The sequence below is a fragment of the Bufo bufo genome, chromosome 5, assembly GCF_905171765.1.
Source record: "Bufo bufo chromosome 5, aBufBuf1.1, whole genome shotgun sequence".
In the NCBI taxonomy this organism is placed as follows: Eukaryota; Metazoa; Chordata; class Amphibia; order Anura; family Bufonidae; genus Bufo; species Bufo bufo.
The window spans coordinates 47,014,203-47,037,698 of record NC_053393.1 but is presented as its reverse complement, the minus strand read 5'-3'; the positions used below and the strand labels follow the sequence as shown (position 1 = coordinate 47,037,698).

The following is a 23,496-nucleotide window of genomic DNA, read 5'->3' as shown; positions in this document are numbered from 1 at the left end:
TGATGCCTTCATAGTCATGAAAATAAAGAAAACTCTTTGAATGAGAAGGTGTGTCCAAACTTTTGGTCTGTACTGTATGTATATATATATATAATAAATAAAATGTGTAAAAAAAAAAAGTTTGATGTGTTTTAGGACAAGTTCTCGCAATTAACTGGTGGTATAGGGGCAGAACCCCTCCTTAAGAGCTCTCCACGAAAGTTCCTGTTTCCTGTCCTCGATGGAGGCAGTCTCTCAAGAGTGCTGTCATGGGCTCATGGAAAAACGATTACCAGTAAGTGTAATCCTGAATTTTTTATGTTTAATGGATGTGCATACGTTTCAAAACGTTTTTGTGTCCATTTTATTTTTACTAAAAACATATGCGTTTTTGTAAAAAAAAATGTTTTGAAGTGTATCAAAGGAAGTATGAAGTATCTGGATAAAAGGGATACATTTAATGGATGAAAGTGTATTGTGTTACGTTTCCAGTCATTTCCTATTCACTGCAATGTAAAAAATAAAAAAAAGTATACATTTCTATAATTTTTTTTTGGCAGAACAGAAAAGTGTGGTATTGCTACGTCATTCGATCCTGCAAAAAAAAAAAAAAAACAACGTAGAGAAATGTAAACAGTGATAAACAGAATCAAAAATGTGCACTTGTGAACTAAATTGGCCTAATTATACTCTATGGGCATGTCAAGCACTACATCTCAATATGTTTTTTTCTGTTTACAAACATATCCGCTTGACGTACAATAAACAGCCCTATAAAAGACAACAGTGTTCAAAAGGTGCATCTGTCAATCAGACACACGTCAGTGTAAATGTCCTCCTGCACATGATGAGGAAGCCACAACATCTGAGAAGGTCTGAAGGTTCAAGTTCTGGGTCTTTGGGAGTCCTATCTGCAAATACACTTTCATTTTTTTATGTTTTTAAGAAAGCAGGGTGATCACTTTCTTGGGCTTGTGGAATCACTGTGTACACACAATACTTATCCTTAGTGATGGACGAACATCGGCTGGGGCGGTTCGCGAACGCGCGTTCGCGATCAAATGTTCGTGAACTGCGCGTTCGCGATGGGACCCATTGACTTTAATGGCAGGTGTACCTGAAAAATCTTCAGGTCATATTTGCAGCCACCAAATACTTACTAGAAGTGCACAAATAGTCGCACAACATGGACAATGACATACCAAAGGGGGATCATTGCCAAAAATTGCCACGAAAAATATGTATTTTAATCAGGGGCCATTTTTATGCGTCTTAAAGGGAAACTCAAAAAAAAATGTGCCTTGCTGGAGCCTAGAAAGATTTTATTTTAGGCCACAGGAGTACAGGCCCCAAAAATTAGGCATTCACCTGACAGAAAAGGACTTTTATGCCACTGTATATACATAAGATAGGGATCATTTTTTGTTCTGTGAGGTGGCGGATATGTGTGGGCTGGCATGAGGAAATTCAATAACACGTCGTTGTCACGGGTGTTGAATTCCTCCGAGATTCATGCCTCATTCATTTTTAGAAATGTGAGGTAGTCCACACTGTTGTGGGCTAGGCGAGTGCGCTTATCGGCCACGATCCCCCCTGCTGCGCTGAACGTTCTTTTCGGACAGGACACTCAATGAGGGGCAAGCCAAGAGTTCCATGGCAAATTGTGCCAGCTCTGGCCACAGGTCAAGCCTGTACACCCAGTAGTCCAGGGGTTCCTCACTTCTCAGAGCGTCCGCATCGGCCATTAACCCGATGTAGTCGGACACCTGTCGGTCTAGGCGTACCCTGAGGCTGGATCCGGAGGGCAGCTGTCGATGGGTTGGCTGCAAGAATGATCTCATATCCAAAGTGACCAACACATCTTCAAACCGCCCTCTTCTTACAGGTGCGGTAGGATTGGTACCCGCACCTGTTTCGCTGTGGGTGGAAATTCCTCTGCCAGTGCCCGCAACAGCAGAATGCAGCATCTCTCGCAGCAAGGCCTGAAAATGTTGCATTCTGCCAGCCCTCTGTGATGCTGGTAACATGTCTGCCATTTTGTGTTTGTACTGGGGGTCTAAGTACGTTGCCACCCAGTACTGGTCCTTGCCCTTTATGCTTTTTATACGGGGGTCCCTCTTCAAACACTGGAGCATGAAGGCCCCCATTTGCACTAAATTGGAAGCGGTGTAGCTCCCTGGCTCCTGCTCATCGCCCAGGAAAATTGTCGTCCTCGGTCTCCTCCCCCCCACAGCCACGGACAAAACCAGGGATCCCAGAAAAGTTTAAAGTCCCTCTCAAACCCTGCTCTTCTTGCTCCTCCTCCCCCCAGCCACCATCCTCCTCTGACTCCTCTTCTGACTCCTGCTGACTTGCCTCATATGGAGTAGCCCCCCCTGGAAATTCATTCAGCATTGCGATTTCCTCATCTTCCAGCTCCTGCTCCTCGACGGCTTTATCAATGACACGACGCAATGCACGCTCCAGAAAGAAGGTGTAAGGTACGATGTCACTGATGATGCCCTGGCTGCGACTGACCAGTTTGGTGATCTCATCAACTGGCCGCTGAAGTCTGCATGCATCGCGCATGAGCAACCACTAGTGCGGTGAAAAGAAACCAAGCTGCCCAGAACCTGTCCTGCTGCAGAGTTCGTACAGGTAGTGGTTAAGAGCACGTTGCTGCTTGAGTAGCCTATCAAGCATATACAAGGTGGAGTTCCAGTGCGTCGGGCTGTCACAAATCAGACGTCTGACGGGCAAGTGGTGTCGCCGCTGAACGTCATCAAGGCGAGCCATGGCCGTGTAAGATCTTCTAAAATGACCAGAGATTTTCCTGGCCTGCCGCAAGACGTCCTGAACCCTGGGGTATTTGGCAACGAATCGCTGCACGACTAAGTTCAGGACGTGTGCCATGCACGGCACGTGTGTCATTTTGCCCTGTTTCAGCGCGCTCTGCAGATTGGCAACGTTGTCGCACACCACTTTACCAACTGTCAAATTGAGCGGGGTTAGCCACTGATCGGCCTATGACCGCAGAGCTGAAAGCAGTGAAGGACCGGTGTGGCTCTTGGCTTCCAGGCCCAACAGCCGCAGCACAGCATGGCAAAGTCTCACCTGGCACGTCGAATAGGTTCTGGGGAGCTTAGGGGGTGCAGCGGAAGAGGCGGTAGCAGTGGAAAAGGAGGAGTCAGCCAAGGAGGAGACAGAGGATGGAGTAGGAAGAGGAGAAGAAAAGGCAGGCCTGCATGCAATCCTTGGCGGTAACACCAAATCCACACGGGAGCCACGGGTTACATGCTTGATGGCTGTCAGAAGGTTCACCCAGTGGGCAGTAAAAGTAATGTATCTTCCCTGCCCATGTTTGCTAGACCACGTGTCTATGGTCAGATGTATCTTGGAATAGACACGGTGTGCCAGAGATATATTCATTTGCCGAACGTGGCCATATAGCTCCAGGATGCCGTTCTGGGAGAAATATTTCCTTCCGGGGACCTTCCATTGCGGTGTGCCAATGGGCACTAATTTTCTAAAGGCCTCCAAGTCCACCAGTTTATATGGCAGTAGTTGGCAGGCTAGCAGTTCCCACAAGCCAGCAGCCAGCCGTTGGGGAAGAGGGTTATCCTGCGTCATCAACTTTTTACGCTCGAACATTTGGGCCACGGAAGCCTGCCTTCTGCCAGATGAACACGACGACGGTGGAAGGTGGAGTGGAGGACAAATGGGAGGAGAGAGGAGAAGGAGAAGAGGCAGGACGTGGAGCATCGGGAGTATGGCTTTGTGGGTTCTGACGGCGTTGCACCCACTGGGCTCGGTGATGGGAGGCCAGGTGCCTTCTTAAGGCGGTCGTCCCTAGGTGAGTGTTGGGCTTACTGCGACTTACGCGTTGACTGCACAGGCTGCAGATGGTAACACTATTGTCAGCAGCTGACACGTAAAAAAAAAGCCCACACTGCGGAGCCATGTGCTGGCGTCCTGGGAGCTCCAGAAGTTACCGTGCATGGTGGATAGCTCGCTCCAGATACATTTGCAGTCTGCTTTTTGCCTACTGCGCCCTGCGAGCTCTGCCTGCTTCTCCTCCTTCTCCGTCTCTCCCTCCGAACTCCGCTCCTCTCCCTCTCTTGTGGGCACCCACATGATGTCCATCGACACGTCATCATAGTCACCTTCACCACCACTGACATTTGAGATCTTGGAGTAGGCAGCAACAGCGGGGACCTCACTCCTTGGGCTGATCTGGGTACTGTCGTCAGACAGCTGGGTGGCGGCCGTTGGTACCTCCTCTTCCTCATCCGATGTCAAGAATGGCTGCGCATCGGTAAGGTCCGGGAATGGATGGGAAAATTATTCCTCTGACTCGAGTGGAGGGGCTATGTAGGTGGTGGTGGTGGTGGTGTATTTGGGGGTGCACACAGTAGAGAGTGAGGAGGGTGCAGAAGTGGAAGGCTGAGTGAGCCACTTAACCAACTCTGGTGCACCCCTTGAAGTAAACACACGCGCCTTCTCCAACTTCCCACTTAGGCCCTGGCCTGGTGCACCTGCCCGACCCCTACCACCCCTGCGGAACAGCCTGCCTCTTCCTCTGCCTGTCATTTTCAAAATGACCCTGTGCCTAAGTCCCTAGAGAAGATCAGTATTTGTGGAAGCAGGTATATCACAGGCCACAATCAATATTTGGTGGAAGCAGGTATATCAAGCCCCTTAATCAGTATTTTGTGGAAGCAGGTATATCAAACCCCTTAATCAGTATTTTGTGGAAGCAGGTATATTGCAGGCCTCAATCAATATTTGGTGGAAACAGGTTTATCAAACCCCTTAATCAGTATTTTGTGGAAGCAGGTATATCGCACCCCTCAATCAATATTTGGTGGAAACAGGTTTATCAAACCCCTTAATCAGTATTTTGTGGAAGCAGGTATATCGCACCCCTCAATCAATATTTGGTGGAAACAGGTTTATCAAACCCCTTAATCAGTATTTTGCGGAAGCAGGTATATCGCACCCCTCAATCAACATTTGGTGGAAACAGGTATATCAAACCCCTTAATCTGTATTTTGTGGAAGCAGGTATATCACAGGCCTCGATCAATATTTGGTAGAAACAGGTATATCGTACCCCTTAATCAGTATTTTGTGGAAGCAGGTATATCGCACCCCTCAATCAGTATTTGGTGGAAACAGGTATATCGAGCCCCTTAATCTGTATTTTGTGGAAGCAGGTATATCGCACCCATCAATCAATATTATGTAGAAACAGGTATATCAAACCCCTTAATCAGTATTTTGTGGAAGCAGGTATATCGCACCCCTCAATCAGTATTTGGTGGAAGCAGGTATATCGAGCCCCTTAATCGGTATTTTGTGGAAGCAGTTATATCGAGCCCCTTAATCGGTATTTTGTGGAAGCAGGTATATCGAGCCCCTTAATCTGTATTTTGTGGAAGCAGGTATATCGCACCCATCAATCAATATTTTGTAGAAACAGGTATATCACGCCCCTCAATTATTTTTTTTGCCACAACAGTTATATTACACCACCCTGTTTATTTGGGGCAACAGGCATATCGCAGCCCTCAATCAGTATTTTGTGGAAGAAGGTATATCACACTCCTCAATCCGTTTTTTTGGGGGCAACAGGTATATCACACCCGTTGCAATTAGTTGTTCCAATAGCGTTTGTCCCTCTATATAGCTGCAGTATCGCAGTAGAACCGCACCCCACACACAACTGCTGCACAATACAAATGCACTATAATATACTTTCTATATCAAACCCCTCAGTATATTACACCTATCGATAGCACACCTATACCAGTCCTTAAAAGGACTTTTGTGGCCCTATTAGCTAGCGTTTGGTGTCCGTAATAGCCTGTCCCTGCTCCACAAAGCAACCTCTCCCTACACTGGCAAAACACAGAATGTAAAATGGCTGTCGGATCGGGTTCTTTTATAAGGTAGGGGGTATGTCCATGTGCTGAAACATCTCGATTGGCTGTCCTGTCCCACCTGATGGATGTGTCATGGGTCAAAGTTCGGCACAATGCAAAAGAATATTGCGCCGGCGGATATCGCCATATGTTCGCATGTTCGGCGAATAGCGAACGCGCAAAGTTCACTGCGAAACGCCCGGCGGGCGAACCACAAGGGCATCTCTATTTATCCTGCACCGATCCTGAGTTACATCCTGTATTATACTACAGAGCTGCACTCACTATTCTGCTGGTGGAGTCACTTTGTACATACATTACATTACTTCGTAATGTAAAGAGGGTTTGCAAATGAACTCTTAACAACAAGCTCTTCCTCTAATGCTACCAGATGTAATAAAGTGTAATGCCTTGTCTTGCTGGATTGTAACCCTCAGACAACCCCTGTGGTACCTGGTTGCGATGAGGGGGTAGCTGTGCAGAGGGCTGTACCAGGCTTCCTTCATTCGGGGCATGCTGTCATACATTAGGAGATCTTTCTCTGTGATGACAATTAAGACTGGCTTCCAGTGTTTCTCGTTTTCTCCTGGTACCTGAAAGAGACAGAAAATAATAATCAGAAGAAGCTGTGGCTGACTCTGTTCTGGTCAATTGGCGTCTTTTACAGCAGCTCATCCTACTGCTCCTGGGTAAGCCGCAGTTTTCCGTATTGCCTTCACAGGGTTACTGGGTGAAACGCCTTAGACGCACCTCTGTTTCTCACTGAAAGGACTGCAGTGTAGGGCAACTTATTTTTCAGGCAATTCTCCATGAGAGCAATAAGTATCGCTGAACTGATGAGGGACAAGAACCCCAAAACAGATGCCTACAGATGGTATCTCTGGTTTTGTTGGTAGGGTCTATGTTGCATACTTTTCCCCATGGAGCATTACCTGAAAAATTATACCCATCTTTCCCGTTCCTACACCATGTCCTCCAGGTTATTATTCTGAAGCCACCCGATTTTATCAGCAAACGCCCCTTCCTTCCCTCTGCCTCAGACCAATTTTGCATGAATGTTCTCTTTTGTATGGAAATCCCGGATCTGAAAATTTCTGTAATTATAGATCATTTTAGATCTGTGTTTTTTTTTAGCATCTTGGAATGCAAGAATCAAACAATGTGTATTAGGCCACACAGCACTCGTATCCATTGACTTTAATGTCTGTTTTCACACATCAGTGGTTTCCCACGGAAGCATGCTCTATTTTTGTCTGTGATTCCATTGCCCTCACACACACATTACAGTCTACGAGTCTGTGAAAACCATGGACACAACGTGGACGACATCTGTGTTTTCAAGGACCATGGTAGGAGATATTCCGGAAACTAATTTTCATTCTAGCAGTGTATGTGGAATATGCATGACACGCAGAGGGCACAAAACGGACACATGGACCAAACACAGATCCTTCACGGACATCTTCATGGATGTCAACGGACATGTGAATGAGGCCTTATGGTGAAATTAGAGGGATTTTGAATGATGTGGTTTTTAAAGGGGGTTTGTCATTAGAAATGTCGCGATTAAAACTGTCCCATCTTCCTTGGTCCCATCCTTGAGAAAATTGATGTTTTATAATATGCAAATTAGCCCCTAGGAGCAACGAGAGCTGTTGCACCTCGTTGCTCCCACTGCCCTTCATGACGCGCCCCACCACTGACAGGGGTCAGGCAGTGAAGACGTACTCATGCCTGGCCCTGAAGTCTCTTTGTAGCTCCTTCAGCGCACGCGCTGTACAGGAGTGGAGACACCTCGGAAGATGGGACCAAGACAATAATGCTCAACGGTCAAGTGCACATGTCTCAGGTGAGACTGTTTTATCTGGACATATCTGATGACCGAACCCAATTCCTATGTAAGACCTCATGCGCACAGGTACGTTAGCCTATGGTGTCTCCATGCGGCACTGTATTCTCCTTCAGAGGCAATGCTGTAGATCTAGGGAAGACTATCTCCAAGGTAGGAAAAGATCTCTATATGCCTTTGTATAAAATCAGCCCTATAGGATCCTAGGGGCATCACATTACTGATCCTGACAACACAAATCTACAATACATTGCTGCACATGCGCCTAATAAAAAGTGAGCATAGGAATAAGCACCAGCCTCTCTGGTGACTGGGACCACGCTAGCACACATAGGAGGGCGCTTTTTTCTATAGTGTGCAAGCACGGCCACCACTGATGGATTGCAGGGTGGATGTAATCATGGATACGAACAGTGTATAATGTGATGGGAAAATAATTCCAGCCAGCAAAGGAAACAATATGGACAATCACAATACATCAGTAAGTGCCTGGTATTAACGTTCTCTACATGATAAGTGCCATTTACTGAAGTGAGAGACAACCCCTTTAAGCCTCATCCTTATCAGTAAGATAAGAACTGAGCTATAATGAGTGTTTAGGAGGTCAGAGAGCAGAGATAAGGAGTCCGTCAGCTCCTGGTCTGACGGAAAAGTCAGAAAATCCAAAGGGTGCTACTAGAGCATCTCAGCTATGTACTGAAAAAAGGACACCATATTTTTAATAAAGACCAATAAAAAAAATAATTAGCTCAAAATGAATACAATGCAATAATAATATAAAAAATTGCCCCCAATGGTGTACATAGCCTTTAAAGTGAACAGACATATTCCCAAAGTCAAGTTACTCCGACCTGCCCTGGTGTCAAAAGACAGATCGAGGCTATAACCTGACGATGGGACAAGGCGGCTGGCACAGAGCTCCCTGCGCAGACGCTGCTCCCAGGCACATCCTGATTGCTGTCTGTAACACAGAACAAGATCTTCAGTTTCACTGGTAATTTCCAGGACGGGTACACCCTGTGACTAAATCACCCCGAGAAACTGCCAAATTCTCCCACACAAGAGGAAAGTGACTTGGGCTGTGTACAACCACAAACAGAACATGTGACACGTCTGTACCGTACTGCGGTGCTTCATGTACCCGGGACGTATAGAACTGCTCAAACCCAGGATTTCTAAAAGAGCGGAAGATTCCATCTATATGAGAAATGTATACGTGTCTGTACACGGACGTGCAGCTATAGGGCAGGGATGGCCAACCTGCGGCTACAATTCCCCCCATGCCCTGCTGTAGGTTGATAGCTGTAGGCAGTCTGGGCATGCTGGGAGTTTTGGAACACCTGGAGAGCCGCAGGTTGGCCATCCCTGCTATAGGGGATGCAGAGGGAGCAGTCACACCTGGAGCGTGGTTCCTGACAGGGGCCCAAGACTCCACTGCCAAATAAGAGGACATCAGTATAATGAGTGGTATGTGGGGGGCCTTAGTCTTATGCCAATGGGAACCCTTTTAACAAAAATGGATTTTGACACATAGCACCCCTTCAACTCCTGACCATCTGACTTGCTGTCATCACACAGGTGAAAAGCAGGGGGAGAAATCTTAATGTCATATCATTAGGATATGCCATTAATGTCAGATAGGTCCAGGTCCCACCTCTGGGATCCGCTCCTATCTCCAGAATGGGGCCCCAAAGTGAACAGAGAGAGGCCCCATATACACAGCTATTCTCCGCTCACCAGAAATTCCGAAAATAGCTGAGTGCCAGCTTGATTATTTACCATAGTCCCATAGCGGTAATTGGAGAGGTGGTCGCGCTTGCGCAGTGTGCTTTCCATTCACTGCCATGGGACTTTTGGGAGCTCTCATAGATATGGATTGAGAGCACACGATGCGCTCTCCTTCACTTCGGGGGCCCCGTTCTGGAGATAGGAGTGGGTCTCACAGGTGGACCCTGCACCTATCTGACACTGATGGTATAGCCTTGCGATATGCCATCAGTGTCCCACCCAGATGAGCCAACTCCTTTAAGGATTCCTTTACAAACAGTTTTGGTCCTGGCTACAAAAATTGCCAGATCAGTATTTTTTACAGCAGTTTTTGAGGTGTTTTAGTACTTGGTGTTTTCTATATGCCTAGGTTTCTGTTTTTTTTTGTTCCGAGAAATGTATGGGCCTTCCTGTGTATTGTCACTTCCTCTGTAGAGCTGTATTCACAAAAATAAACACACAAAAAAAAAGCCATGCAAAAAACACCATAAAAACACCAAGACATGGCATAGTTAAAAAAGGAGGAAAAAAAATGGAGGTCTATGTAAGAAAAATGCCATGTCTAGCGTATGCTGTGATTTGGAAAAAAAACATCACTGATCCAAAAAATGCATCTTAGGGGTGAAAAAACTGCCGAAAAAATGTTTGTCCTTTGTTTAATATTTCCCATAGACTTCCATGAAAATGTGGAAATGGCATTTTTTATCTATGTAAAAAAAAACTAAACGCAAAAAAACAAAACCTATGTGGGACACCAGCTTAAATGTCTCAGGGGCAGTTTCACAATGACAACCTTTTACATCATCGGGGGAGTTTCTTTCCCTGCACAAGAGCAGCGTATGATGTCACAAAGGCCACTTCAAGACATGCATGTAACACAGATGCCCCAAGCCCAATTTTCCTGATCCAAGAAGCAGAACCATGACAGAATGCAGCACAATCGCACCTCTTAACGCCTTTTCACACGGTGCCAATGCCCCGGCAATTATCAGGAACAAACCAAGCACCCCCGATAATTACCTAATCATTGAGTAAAGGTGAGAGCTGCATTTGCAGTGATCATCTCCTCCTCTGTTTGGGGGCAAATGATTCCTACTTCGATCATTCATCCCCTTAGAGACTCATTATTTACACAGGGCAAGGTGCTGCCGGCAAAAGGTGATTTTTTGTGCCCGATGAATGAGTGTTTGCTTGGTTTGCTTTCCAAGGGGCAATTACTGGGAACCAGCATCCTTATGAACACTCATCCTGATAGCTGCCCTTAGCCTTGGCCCCTGTAAGAAGGCCTTTTTTCTGGACAGGCCTTCCATATGCATTAGGTAAGAGAAGTGATAACCAGAACTTGAAACTCCTGGTCCCCAATGCAAAACTGTTTGTGGCAGCCTGCACTCTGTGAACGGAGGCAGCAGAGGGACTGTCATGGGGGCCATTGATTATGCCATTAAGATCCCTGTCTTATATACACACTAGAGTCAGTACATGGAGTCTGGGAGGCCCATGATGCCCTTGTCGGATTCAAAACTCTTGCTATCCATCTAATGCAAAATCTTGGCATTTACATTAGGGCTCATGCACACGGCCGTAGTCGCAAAACACGGATACTGGCCGCATGCCTTCCGCATTTTGAGGAATGGAACGTCCGGCCCATAATAGAACAGTCCAATCCTTGGACAAGAATAGGACATGTTCTATATTTTTGCGGATGCCACAGAACGGACATATCTAACACCCCAGAGTGATGTTACCACTCTTGCACCCTGCTACTGTCTTTATTGCTCTAAAAAAAACGTCATGTTATGTATTTCTGTCCAAGTCCTATACACTGTGCATTCCTAATCTGTTTGCAACTGTGATGTTCATGTAATTTGCCTAGTTCACCAGCAGGTGGAAGCAAACAAGGCAGAGCCATAGTTACATAGAGTGGAACCTTCTTTTCCATTCTAACCCCCCCCCCCCCCTCTGTGGTGTGGTGGGCGTGTCCCACTTGCTGCAGGAAGGGTGGAGTTCTAGTTAGAGTTAGTTCCAGCTTACCCCCTGCTAAGGGAGGTTGTGCGGGGCGACGTCCCTGCTGGACGTGCCCAAGCCAGTTAGAGCACCTTCAGTTCTGCTGGATATGGAGGCCACAGCTTAAAGCCTCAGAAGCCAGGAAGTACAGTTCCCTTGTACTACTTAAGAGACAGACTACCAAGAGAGAAGTTGTAGCATCCAGAGGAAGCTAAGTTATACAGCTACCCTGTTAGTACAGCAGAGCCAGAGAGCAACAGATGTAGCAGTGATGAGTTTGACTGGCAGAGTTTAACCTCTTAGGGACACAGCCTTATTTCACCTTAAGGACCAGGCCATTTTTTGCAAATCTGACCAGTGTCACTTTAAGTGGTGATAACTTTAAAACACTTTGACTCATCCAGGCCATTCTGAGATTGTTTTTTCGTCACATATTGTACTTCATGACACTGGTAAAATGAAGTAAAAAAAAACATTTTTATTTATAAAAAAATACCAAATTTACCAAAAGTTTCAATTTCTCTACTTCAATAATACATAGTAATACCTACAAAAATAGTTATTACTTTACATTCCCCATATGTCTACTTCATGTTTGGATCAATTTGGGAATGATATTTTATTTTTGGGGGATGTTACAAGGCTTAGAAGTTTAGAAGCAAATCTTGAAATTTTTCAGAAATTTACAAAAACCCACTTTTTAGGGATTAGTTCAGGTCTGAAGTCACTTTGTGAGGCATACATAATAGAAACCACCCCATTCTAGAAACTACACCCCTCATGGTATTCCAAACTGATTTTACAAACGTCGTAAACCCTTTAGGTGTTCCACAAGAGTTAATGCCAAATGGTGATAAAATTTCATAATTTAGATTTTTTGGCAAATTTTCCATTTTAATCCATTTTTTCCAGTAACAAAGCAAGGGTTAACAGCCAAACAAAATGCTATATTTATTGCCCCGATTCTGTAGTTTGCAGAAACACCCCATATGTGGCCGTAAACTACTGTACTGGCACACAGTAGGACGTAGAGGGAAAGGTGCGCCGTATGGTTTTTGGAAGCCAGATTTTGCTGGACTGTTTTTTTTGACACCATGTCCCATTTGAAGCCCCCCTGATGCACCCCTAGAGTAGAAACTCCATAAAAGTGACCCCATCTAAGAAACTACACCCCTCAAGGTATTCAAAACTGACTTTACAAACTTTGTTAACCCTTTAGGTGTTCCACAAGATTTAATGGAAAATAGAGATACAATTTCAAAATTTCACTTTTTTGGCACATTTTCCATTTTAATAATTTTTTTCCAGTTACAAAGCAAGGGTTAACACTTAACAGCCAAACAAAACTCAATATTTATGGCTCTGATTCTGTAGTTTACAGAAACACCCCATATGTGGTCGTAAACCGCTGTACGGGCACACAGCAGGGTGCAGAAGGAAAGGAATGCCATACGGTTTCGGAAGGCAGATTTTGCTGGATCGTTTTTTTGGACACCATGTCCCATTTTAAGCCCCCCTGATGCACCCCTAGAGTAGAAACTCGAAAAAAGTGACCCCATTTTAGAAACTACGGGATAGGGTGGCAGTATTGTTGGTACTAGTTTAGGGTACATATGATTTTTGGTTGCTCTATATTACACTTTTTGTGAGGCAAGGTAACAAGAAATAGCTGTTTTGGCACCGTTTTTATTTTTTGTTATTTACATTCATTCATTCATCTGACAGGTTAGATCTTGTGATATTTTTACCAGGTTGTCACGGATGCGGTGATACCTAATAAGTATACTATTTTTTTTATTTATGTAAGTTTTACACAATGATTTCATTTTTGAAACAAAAAAAATCATGTTTTAGTGTCTCCATAGTCCGAGAGCTATAGTTTTTTCAGTTTTTGGGCAAATATCTTGGGTAGGGTATGATTTTTGTGGGATTAGATAACGGTTTGATTGGCACTATTTTGGGGTGCGTATGACTTTTAGATCGCTTGCTATTACACTTTTTTAGATGTAAGGTGACAAAAAATAGCTTTTTTTACACTTTTTTTTTTTTTTTTAACGGTATTTACCTGAGGGGTTAGGTCATGTGATATTTTTATAGAGCAGGTTATTATGGACGCGGCGATACCTAATATGTATACTTTTTTTTATTTATGTAAGTTTTACACAATTATTTCATTTTTGAAACAAAAAAAATCATGTTTTAGTGTCTCCATAGTCTGAGAGCCATAGTTCTTTCAGTTTTTGGGCAAATATCTTGGGTAGGGTCTAATTTTTTGCGGGATGAGGTGACGGTTTGATTGGTACTATTTTGGCGTACATACGACTTTTTTGATCACTTTTATTACCTTTTTTGGGAAGTAAGGTGGGCAAAATTTCAATTTCATCATAGTTTTTTATTTTTTATTTTGATGGCGTTCACCGTTCGGGTAAAGTAACATGAGCGTTCTATAGGTCAGGTCGTTACGGACGCGGTGATATCAAACATGTGTAGGGAATTTTTTTTTTCATTTTTAATCAGTGATAAATGTGTTTTTTTATTTTTACTTTTTTATTTTTACTTTTTTTTTACTTTTTTTTGACCCAGACCCACTTGGTTCTTGAAGATCTAGTGGGTCTTATGTCTGTATAATACAGTACAGTACACTATATAGTGTACTGTACTGTATTTTCACTTTGCAAAGTCTGATAAGACTTCTGCCTTTAGCAGAAGTCTAATCAGCACCATGGACATCCTCTGATCAGTACCATGGACAGCCGGACGCCTGTGAAGGCATCCAGTTGCCATGGTACCCATCACCCATCACATGGTACCCATCACTGAAAAGGCACAGCAGCCCCCGATGGGAGAGGGAGGGAGCTCTCTCCCTCTTAACCTTTTCCATACAGCGGTCCCTACGGACCGCGGCATGGAAGGGCTTAACCGCATGGCATCTGTGCCAGCACAGATGTCAGGCGTTTCGAGCAGAGTGTCAGCAATGTGCTGACACTCTGCAAACCGCTCGGCCATCCTGAGAGAGGGGGCGGGCGGATGATCGCATGCCTGCCCGCCACCCCATGCACCGCCCGCCCCGCCCGCCCTCCCTGCCGCACTCCCCGCACCCCCCGCCGGCAGATAACAAAGAGGGCAGCAGGGGGGGTTAAACATTAAAATAAAACATATTTGAAGTTTCTGATCCCGGCGGTCACAGACTGCGGGGATCAGAAACTTCCGAAACCGCAGCAAACTGCAGGTCTGAATTGACCTGCGGTTTGCTGCGATCGCTGACATGGGGGGGTCACAGGACCCCCCGGCGCATCTAGCCAAGGTGCCTGCTCAATGATTTGAGCAGGCACCGGGTTCTGATCACCGCCCGCCGGGCGGCGGTAAACGGAACCATACATGACGTACCGGTTCGTCATGTGTCCTTAAGTACCAGGACAACATGACGTACCAGTACGTCATGTGTCCTGAAGAGGTTAAATGCTAAAGCCTGCTGGAACCAAGACAAAGTCTGTAACCCGTTTGGAGAAACGTTTATTTTTTGCCAAGTAAAGTTGTTATTGAACTTCATCACAAGGTCTGGACTCAATTTATTCTTCATCCCCCCATATTTTCTGTTTCGGAAGACAACGCCTGGGGTCTAATGTATCCAGGTAGGAGCACTGTGACACATACAAAACAGTAAGGGACATTGTAGAGTACTCGGCCATTACTACACCTGGGTACCACCACCAACACCATTTGTCCCGTTGTTGCTTCACTGCAACTGGCGTCACAAATATTTCTTAAAGGGACCTTTCGCCGCTGTCGGACGTCGCACATACGGATGCTGACAGCACCTGGTGTGCTGTCCGCATCTTTTGCAGCCCCATTGAAGCTAATGGGTCCACACCTGACCCACAAAAAAATGAAGATCGGATGCAGACAAAAAATACGTTTGTGTGCATGAGCCCATAATCAGCTGAATCCCCTTCGGTTTTCCACATTCCTTATCTGCTTATTTATATCCTTTGCAGTTCAAACCAAGTTGTCAGGAACTGTAGTTTTTTCTGCCACCAAGCTTTCAGCGCTGCCACTTGAAGTACACCAGTGTCCCCGCTATAATCGCCAGGCAGGTACTAATTATATTTGTTGTATTACACAAGCCAGTGAGTGTAATTGCATGCTTCGGGATGAAAATGAATCAGGCAGGGAAATCACATTCACATTAGCAGCACAAAGAACCCGCAGAATGAAGGGAAGGCAGGCGTGGAGTATTTTTATTTATTTTTTTGGTAGTTAACGGAGAATTTTTCATAAAGCGTTTCTTTTGATTAGAATTTGTGCCGATTATACATTATTCGCAGGTCCTGAGACTGGAGTTGAACCGGTGACTGAAAATGCGTGCTGAGAGGGTTCTTACGCCAACCAGTCAACCCCCCACCTGGACAACCTATCGGTGAGGTTAGAAGCCGAGACATTTCAGGTTCCTGGTTCATTGTCCAATCTGTTTATACCTGAACTCATGTCCTGCTTCTTAACCCTCGGCAGTGGCGCACATAGAGAGGTAAGGGCCCCATAGCAAGGATCAAACCAGGCCCTCCACACAGGACAGAAGGGTCTCCACCTAAACCCTTTTCAATGACCCTCGTTTGCTAAAAATTGTTCCTTTAAAGGGTAGAGTCCTGACCAAGGTTTCACCTCCAGTAGAAGAGGAGATAATCCCAACTAAGACTGGGCCCCCTCTTGTCCTGGGCCTCATAGCAGTCGCATGGTCTGCCGCTATGGTAGTTACGCTCCTGACTCTCGGTATATCAACCATGGCAGTAAACATGTGCCGGTTAAGTAACTGGTAACTGATGCATGCACACTGCATATCACTATGCCTCTGCCCACAGTGGGCAGTGTACTGCGCATGCTCGGCCCAGAGGCGCCGGATTTTGGCTGCAGGAAAGAATGAGGTCACAAGGATACAGGGCTGGCCAGAGGATACAGAGGGGAGGAGTTAGGCACGAGTAATGGCGGGGGGGGGAGCCTGGGCACCTGCAGCAAACGTGCCGCCCCTGGGCACTTGCGATCGCTCATTTGCATATCTTTAAAACTTTGTTTTTGGTGCTTTGGAGACAAACGAAACAGGGTCATGTACGGTATTTGTGTCCCACAGACTCCCTTTATTTCTGTCAAAAAGCAAGTAAAGATATTTTTTGTAAAAAATCTGTTTTATTTAATTTTTTTTTCATATCCTGAATTTTACTCCCATGGATTAATGGGGGAAGGGGGGAAAGAGTGACAACTACTCGTAATACATTTCTTTCTTTGAAAAGTGGTTGTCATTTTGACATAGAAATTAATGGATTTCTGGTTAAAAAAAATAATAATCTAATATCCTATTCGGTTCTAAATTTTGAGTTGAGGGGTGAGGGGTGTCCCACGTTCAGCTACAAAGAGCATCTCTTGCTCTGGAGGACCAAGTCCATTCATGCACTACAAAGACAATGTTGACAATAATGTTGCAATGAGAATTGTGTAATACTTTTTCCCACCTGTGGGGGCACTGCAGGAAAACTAGACTCTAGCTGCCAAGCTCCTTTTATCATCAGTTAGGCACTGTTCACCAGTTACAGAGCAACAACAGCCTTCACATCCTGTTCCTAATGCAAATATCCGCACAAAGAGTACCCATGCATGGCACGGAGCCCACACAACGTGGAGGCGGCTCATGTTTTCCTCTATGACGAATGTGACACAGTGAAGGGTATGGTCTGGGCGGAAAGGTATTTTCCTCCCATCGTGTGCTGCTGGGCTGATTTGCAGCCAGGTGGGGTCAAACACCGGACTGGATTTTAAGTGCCGGTCCGGGTTTGTGAACGAACACTAAGACTGAAAAATGTTGCTTTGTTTTTGCCTTGTGTGTGAATAAACACTGAAGTTTAGTTTTACAAACTGTTTTTTTGCCTCTGTTCTGCGTCCGCTTACCCTGCCTACCAGAGCGAATCCTCACACGTCACAACCTGTTTGGTGACCTCCAAGGTGTCAGGCTGACTCGTTCTAGAGAACGGCTGCCTACTCTACGTGTAGGTGACTGGTTCTCCGTCATAAGAGAATGGCTGTACTTTCATGAACTGAAAATAAGCTCTAGCCAAACCGAAAGTTCATCCACACTGCTTTATGAGTCACTTTCCCGTAGCATTGTGGGAAATCCCTGTCACCCATCTCATCTACCACAACAAAAATGATGGTGACCACATTTTTCCAAGCAGAGCGGTAGAAGATGTGGAATAAACAGTGAGCAGCAGCTAATGGCCACAAGTATCATCTAGTCTCCACTATTTATATCACCGTTCAAAAAATATAAAAAATCCTGGCCCCCGTCCAAGTCCTCCAAATATTAGAAATCCCCTAGGAACTAGACCCTGAGGATGGCAGGAGCTCAGTGAAGGCATCTCAGCTATCATAACACAACTACTCCTCCAGATACCATGTGTCGTGTTGTCCGGAGCGGAGGACAGGTGTTTCCTTTAGATGACTGACAAAGCCTGATCATCGAGTCGACTCTCAGGAAGTGACTACAAACCAAAACAATTTCAACTCATCTCGTTTCTAAAATCGGCAACTGAAAACCTTTTGGTCCATTAAATTTTTACATTTTGAAATAATGAATAACCCTTGATATCAATGATCACCTAAGGCCACACTTTCTGTCACACCACTAATGCAGTTTACTTAACCTTCTACAGACCCTGCCAATTGTGGCCTTGGGGACCTGAAAAATGTACAATTTTTATTATTTATTTTTACTTGATCCATTTTTAGTTTACAGTCCTTATTTTTTGACTATTATATGCTGGTGTATAGCTATATAACTATACTTTATTAGAAAAGGCAATATATTCAGACAGCCCTGGGGTCCTGTATCGAGACCAGCGCTGTCTGCCCATATATGGTATGAGCGGCTCATGACATCACAAGGATGTCCTTAATGTCATCTACCTTGTAACAGCCATGAAATCCAACTGTCCCTCTCTTTTTTACAGGATTGTCCCAGACCTGAAAGGCTTGCTGCAGAAAGAGGATTTTTAGAGCCTTTGTGGTTAGCGCATGACAGGCCTTAAGAATGTCTCATGAAGTTGGGTGGTATAGTTAAACAGCTTTGATCAGAGAAACCTTAAAGGGGTTTTCAGACATTTTCGAACTGATGACCTATCTGGAGGCTAAGTCATCAGTATCTGATCAGTGGGGGTTCTATACCCAGGATACCCTTCAATCAGCTGTTTGAGAAGGCACTAGCACTCGCAGTAGCGCCTCGGCTTTCTCACAGCTTTCCCTAGTCCATGTGACATCACGTTCATCGGTCACATGGCCTAGACGCAACTCAGCCCCATTGAAGCGCTGCGATACCAAGCATAGCCACTATTAAATGGACAGCGCTGTGCTTGTTGAGAGAAGAGCACAGCGCTACTCCGAGCACCGGTGTCTTCTCAAACAGTTGATCGGTGGGGATCCCGGGTGTCCGTCCCCCACCAATCAGATACTAATGACCTATAGTCATCAGTTCAAAAATCTGGGAAAACCCTTTTAAAGGCATTGTACAATTTAGGAAGAAACCAGACAACCCTCGGGATCTGCCATGACTAAGGATGCGGTACACGTCGGAAATGCTTGGGAGATTTTTTGTTGGTAGTAATCTTTTTTGACTTTTGATGCTGCACAAGTTCTCAATCTTTTTGAATTCTCATTGCCCATTGAAGCAGAACGGGGTCCATGCTTCCATGTCTATCAAGGCTGAATACGCACCAGTGAGCTGACTTGTCTGCTATAAACACTTGGGATCTGCCTGCAATAAGTAACTGGTAGGTACCTGACAGATCCTGCAAGCCTGTCTGGTTTTCCTGGCCAGACTCTATTTACCAGGCTGCAGCGGTAACGTTACATCGCCAACACATGACCACCATAACCAATCACTAGCCTCAATGACGAGGCCAGCGATTGGCTACAGTGTTCAAATGTTGTTGATGTGATGTAAATAGAGCCCGGCCGGGACAGCCATGGCCATGGCTACAGGACCTGGCGTGATGACGTTTTCACTGTGTGGCCCATCAAAGTGGAGAGGGCGTGGCAGTTGCAGAGAGAGCAGAGCCTCTAGGAGTAATGGCAAAGCCCCCGTTGCTCCTAGAGGATCATTTGCATATAATAAAACATCATTTTCTCAGCAATGAGGACACATATGAACATGGGACCAACACAGATGGCTTCAGCTGCCAAGTGCACATGTAACAGGTCAGCCAGTGACATAGGTACAAAACTGCTGACAGATGCCCTTTAACCACTTCAGCCCCCAGTGCTTAAACACCCTGAAAGACCAGGCCACTTTTTACACTTCTGACCTACACTACTTTCACCGTTTATTGCTCGGTCATGCAACTTACCACCCAAATGAATTTTACCTCCTTTTCTTCTCACTAATAGAGCTTTCATTTGGTGGTATTTCATTGCTGCTGACATTTTTACTTTTTTTGTTATTAATCGAAATTTAACGATTTTTTTGCAAAAAAATGACATTTTTCACTTTCAGTAGTAAAATTTTGCAAAAAAAAACGACATCCATATAGAAATTTTGCTCTAAAATTATAGTTCTACATGTCTTTGATAAAAAAAAATGTTTGGGTAAAAAAAAAAATGGTTTGGGTAAAAGTTATAGCGTTTACAAACTATGGTACAAAAATGTGAATTTCCGCTTTTTGAAGCAGCTCTGACTTTCTGAGCACCTGTCATGTTTCCTGAGGTTCTACAATGCCCAGACAGTACAAACACCCCACAAATGACCCCATTTCTGAAAGTACACACCCTAAGGTATTCGCTGATGGGCATAGTGAGTTCATAGAACTTTTTATTTTTTGTCACAAGTTAGCGGAAAATTATGATTTATTTTTTTTTTTTCTTACAAAGTCTCATATTCCACTAACTTGTGACAAAAAATAAAAAGTTCTATGAACTCACTATGCCCATCAGCGAATACCTTGGGGTCTCTTCTTTCCAAAATGGGGTCACTTGTGGGGTAGTTATACTGCCCTGGCATTCTAGGGGCCCAAATGTGTGGTAAGGAGTTTGAAATCAAATTCTGTAAAAAATGACCTGTGAAATCCGAAAGGTGCTCTTTGGAATATGGGCCCCTTTGCCCACCTAGGCTGCAAAAAAGTGTCACACATCTGGTATCTCCGTACTCAGGAGAAGGTGGGGAATGTGTTTTGGGGTGTCATTTTATATATACCCATGCTGGGTGAGAGAAATATCTTGGCAAAAGACAACTTTTCCCATTTTTTTATACAAAGTTGTCATTTGACCAAGATATTTATCTCACCCAGCATGGGTATATGTAAAAAGACACCCCAAAACACATTCCTCAACTTCTCCTGAGTACGGGGATACTAGATGTGTGACACCTTTTTGCAGCCTAGGTGGGCAAAGGGGCCCATATTCCAAAGAGCACCTTTCGGATTTCACTCCTCATTTTTTACAGAATTTGATTTCAAACTCCTTACCACACATTTGGGCCCCTAGAATACCAGGGCAGTATAACTACCCCACAAGTGACCCCATTTTGGAAAGAAGACACCCCAAGGTATTCCGTGAGGGGCATGGCGAGTTCCTAGAATTTTTTATTTTTTGTCACAAGTTAGTGGAAAATGATGATTTTTTTTTTTATTTTTTTTTTCATACAAAGTCTCATATTCCACAAACTTGTGACAAAAAATAAAAAGTTCCATGAACTCACTATGCCCATCAGCGAATACCTTGGGGTCTCTTCTTTCCAAAATGGGGTCACTTGTGGGGTAGTTATACTGCCCTGGCATTCTAGGGGCCCAAATGTGTGGTAAGTAGGTAAATGACCTGTGAAATCCGAAAGGTGCTCTTTGGAATGTGGGCCCCTTTGCCCACCTAGGCTGCAAAAAAGTGTCACACATCTGGTATCTCTGTATTCAGGAGAAGTTGAGGAATGTGTTTTGGGGTGTCTTTTTACATATACCCATGCTGGGTGAGATAAATATCTTGGTCAAATGCCAACTTTGTATAAAAAAAATGGGAAAAGTTGTCTTTTGCCAAGATATTTCTCTCACCCAGCATGGGTATATGTAAAATGACACCCCAAAACACATTCCCCAACTTCTCCCGATTACGGAGATACCAGATGTGTGACACTTTTTTGCAGCCTAGGTGGGCAAAGGGGCCCATATTCAAAAGAGCACCTTTCGGATTTCACAGGTCATTTTTTACAGAATTTGATTTCAAACTCCTTACCACACATTTGGGCCCCTAGAATGCCAGGGCAGTATAACTACCCCACAAGTGACCCCATTTTGGAAAGAAGAGACCCCAAGGTATTCGCTGATGGGCATAGTGAGTTCATGGAACTTTTTATTTTTTGTCACAAGTTAGTGGAATATGAGACTTTGTATGAAAAAAATAAAAAAATAAAAAATAAGCATTTTCCACTAACTTGTGACAAAAAATAAAAAATTCTAGGAACTCGCCATGCCCCTCACGGAATACCTTGGGGTGTCTTCTTTCCAAAATGGGGTCACTTGTGGGGTAGTTATACTGCCCTGGCATTTTCCAGGGGCCCTAATGTGTGGTAAGTAGGTAAATGACCTGTGAAATCCTAAAGGTGCTCTTTGGAATATGGGCCCCTTTGCCCACCTAGGCTGCAAAAAAGTGTCACACATGTGGTATCGCCGTATTCAGGAGAAGTTGGGGAATGTGTTTTGGGGTGTCATTTTACATATACCCATGCTGGGTGAGAGAAATATCTTGGCAAAAGACAACTTTTCCCATTTTTTTATACAAAGTTGGCATTTGACCAAGATATTTCTCTCACCCAGCATGGGTATATGTAAAATGACACCCCAAAACACATTCCCCAACTTCTCCTGAGTACGGCGATACCAGATGTGTGACACTTTTTTGCAGCCTAGATGCGCAAAGGTGCCCAAATTCCTTTTAGGAGGGCATTTTTAGACATTTGGATACCAGACTTCTTCTCACGCTTTGGGGCCCCTAGAATGCCAGAGCAGTATAAATACCCCACATGTGACCCCATTTTGGAAAGAAGACACCCCAAGGTATTCAATGAGGGGCATGGCGAGTTCATAGAAATTTTTTTTTTTTGGCAAAAGTTAGCGGAAATTGATATTTTTAATTTTTTTCTCACAAAGTCTCCCGTTCCGCTAACTTGGGACAAAAAATTCTATCTTTCATGGACTCAATATGCCCCTCACGGAATACCTGGGGGTGTCTTCTTTCCGAAATGGGGTCACATGTGGGGTATTTATACTGCCCTGGCATTCTAGGGGCCCTAAAGCGTGAGAAGAAGTCTGGAATATAAATGTCTAAAAAATTTTACGCATTTGGATTCCGTGAGGGGTATGGTGAGTTCATGTGAGATTTTATTTTTTGACACAAGTTAGTGGAATATGAGACTTTGTAAGAAAAAAAAAAAAAAATTCTGCTAACTTGGGCCAAAAAAATATCTGAATGGAGCCTTACAGAGGGGTGATCAATGACAGGGGGGTTGATCAATGACAGGGGGGTTGATCAATGACAGGGGGGTTGATCAATGACAGGGGGGTTGATCAATGACAGGGGGGTTGATCAATGACAGGGGGGTTGATCAGGGAGTCTATATGGGGTGATCACCACAGTCATTGATCACGCCCCTGTAAGGCTTCATTCAGACGTCCGGATGCGTTTTGCGGATCCGATCCATCTATCAGTGCATCCGTAAAAATCATGCGGACATCTGAATGAAGCCTTACAGGGGGGTAATCAATGACAGGGGGGTGATCAATGACAGGGGGGTGATCAGGGAGTCTATATGGGGTGATCACCACAGTCATTGATCATGCCCCTGTAAGGCTTCATTCAGACGTCCGGATGCGTTTTGCGGATCCGATCCATCTATCAGTGGATCCGTAAAAATCATGCGGACATCTGAATGGAGCTTTACAGGGGGGTGATCAATGACAGGGGGGTGATCAGGGA

The 23,496-nt window shown here is 44.7% G+C and overlaps 1 protein-coding gene across 1 annotated transcript in view; it reads right to left on the bottom strand.

Annotated features, from left to right (window-relative positions):
* The window catches only part of SNTB1 (syntrophin beta 1), a 192,328-nt gene that overhangs the window by 27,991 nt on the left and 140,841 nt on the right, over window positions 1-23,496 (bottom strand). Inside the window, exon 4 of the mRNA XM_040431997.1 lies at window positions 6,336-6,475. Coding sequence (XP_040287931.1) covers window positions 6,336-6,475 — 140 coding nt within the window. The remainder of the gene's footprint in view (window positions 1-6,335; window positions 6,476-23,496) is intronic.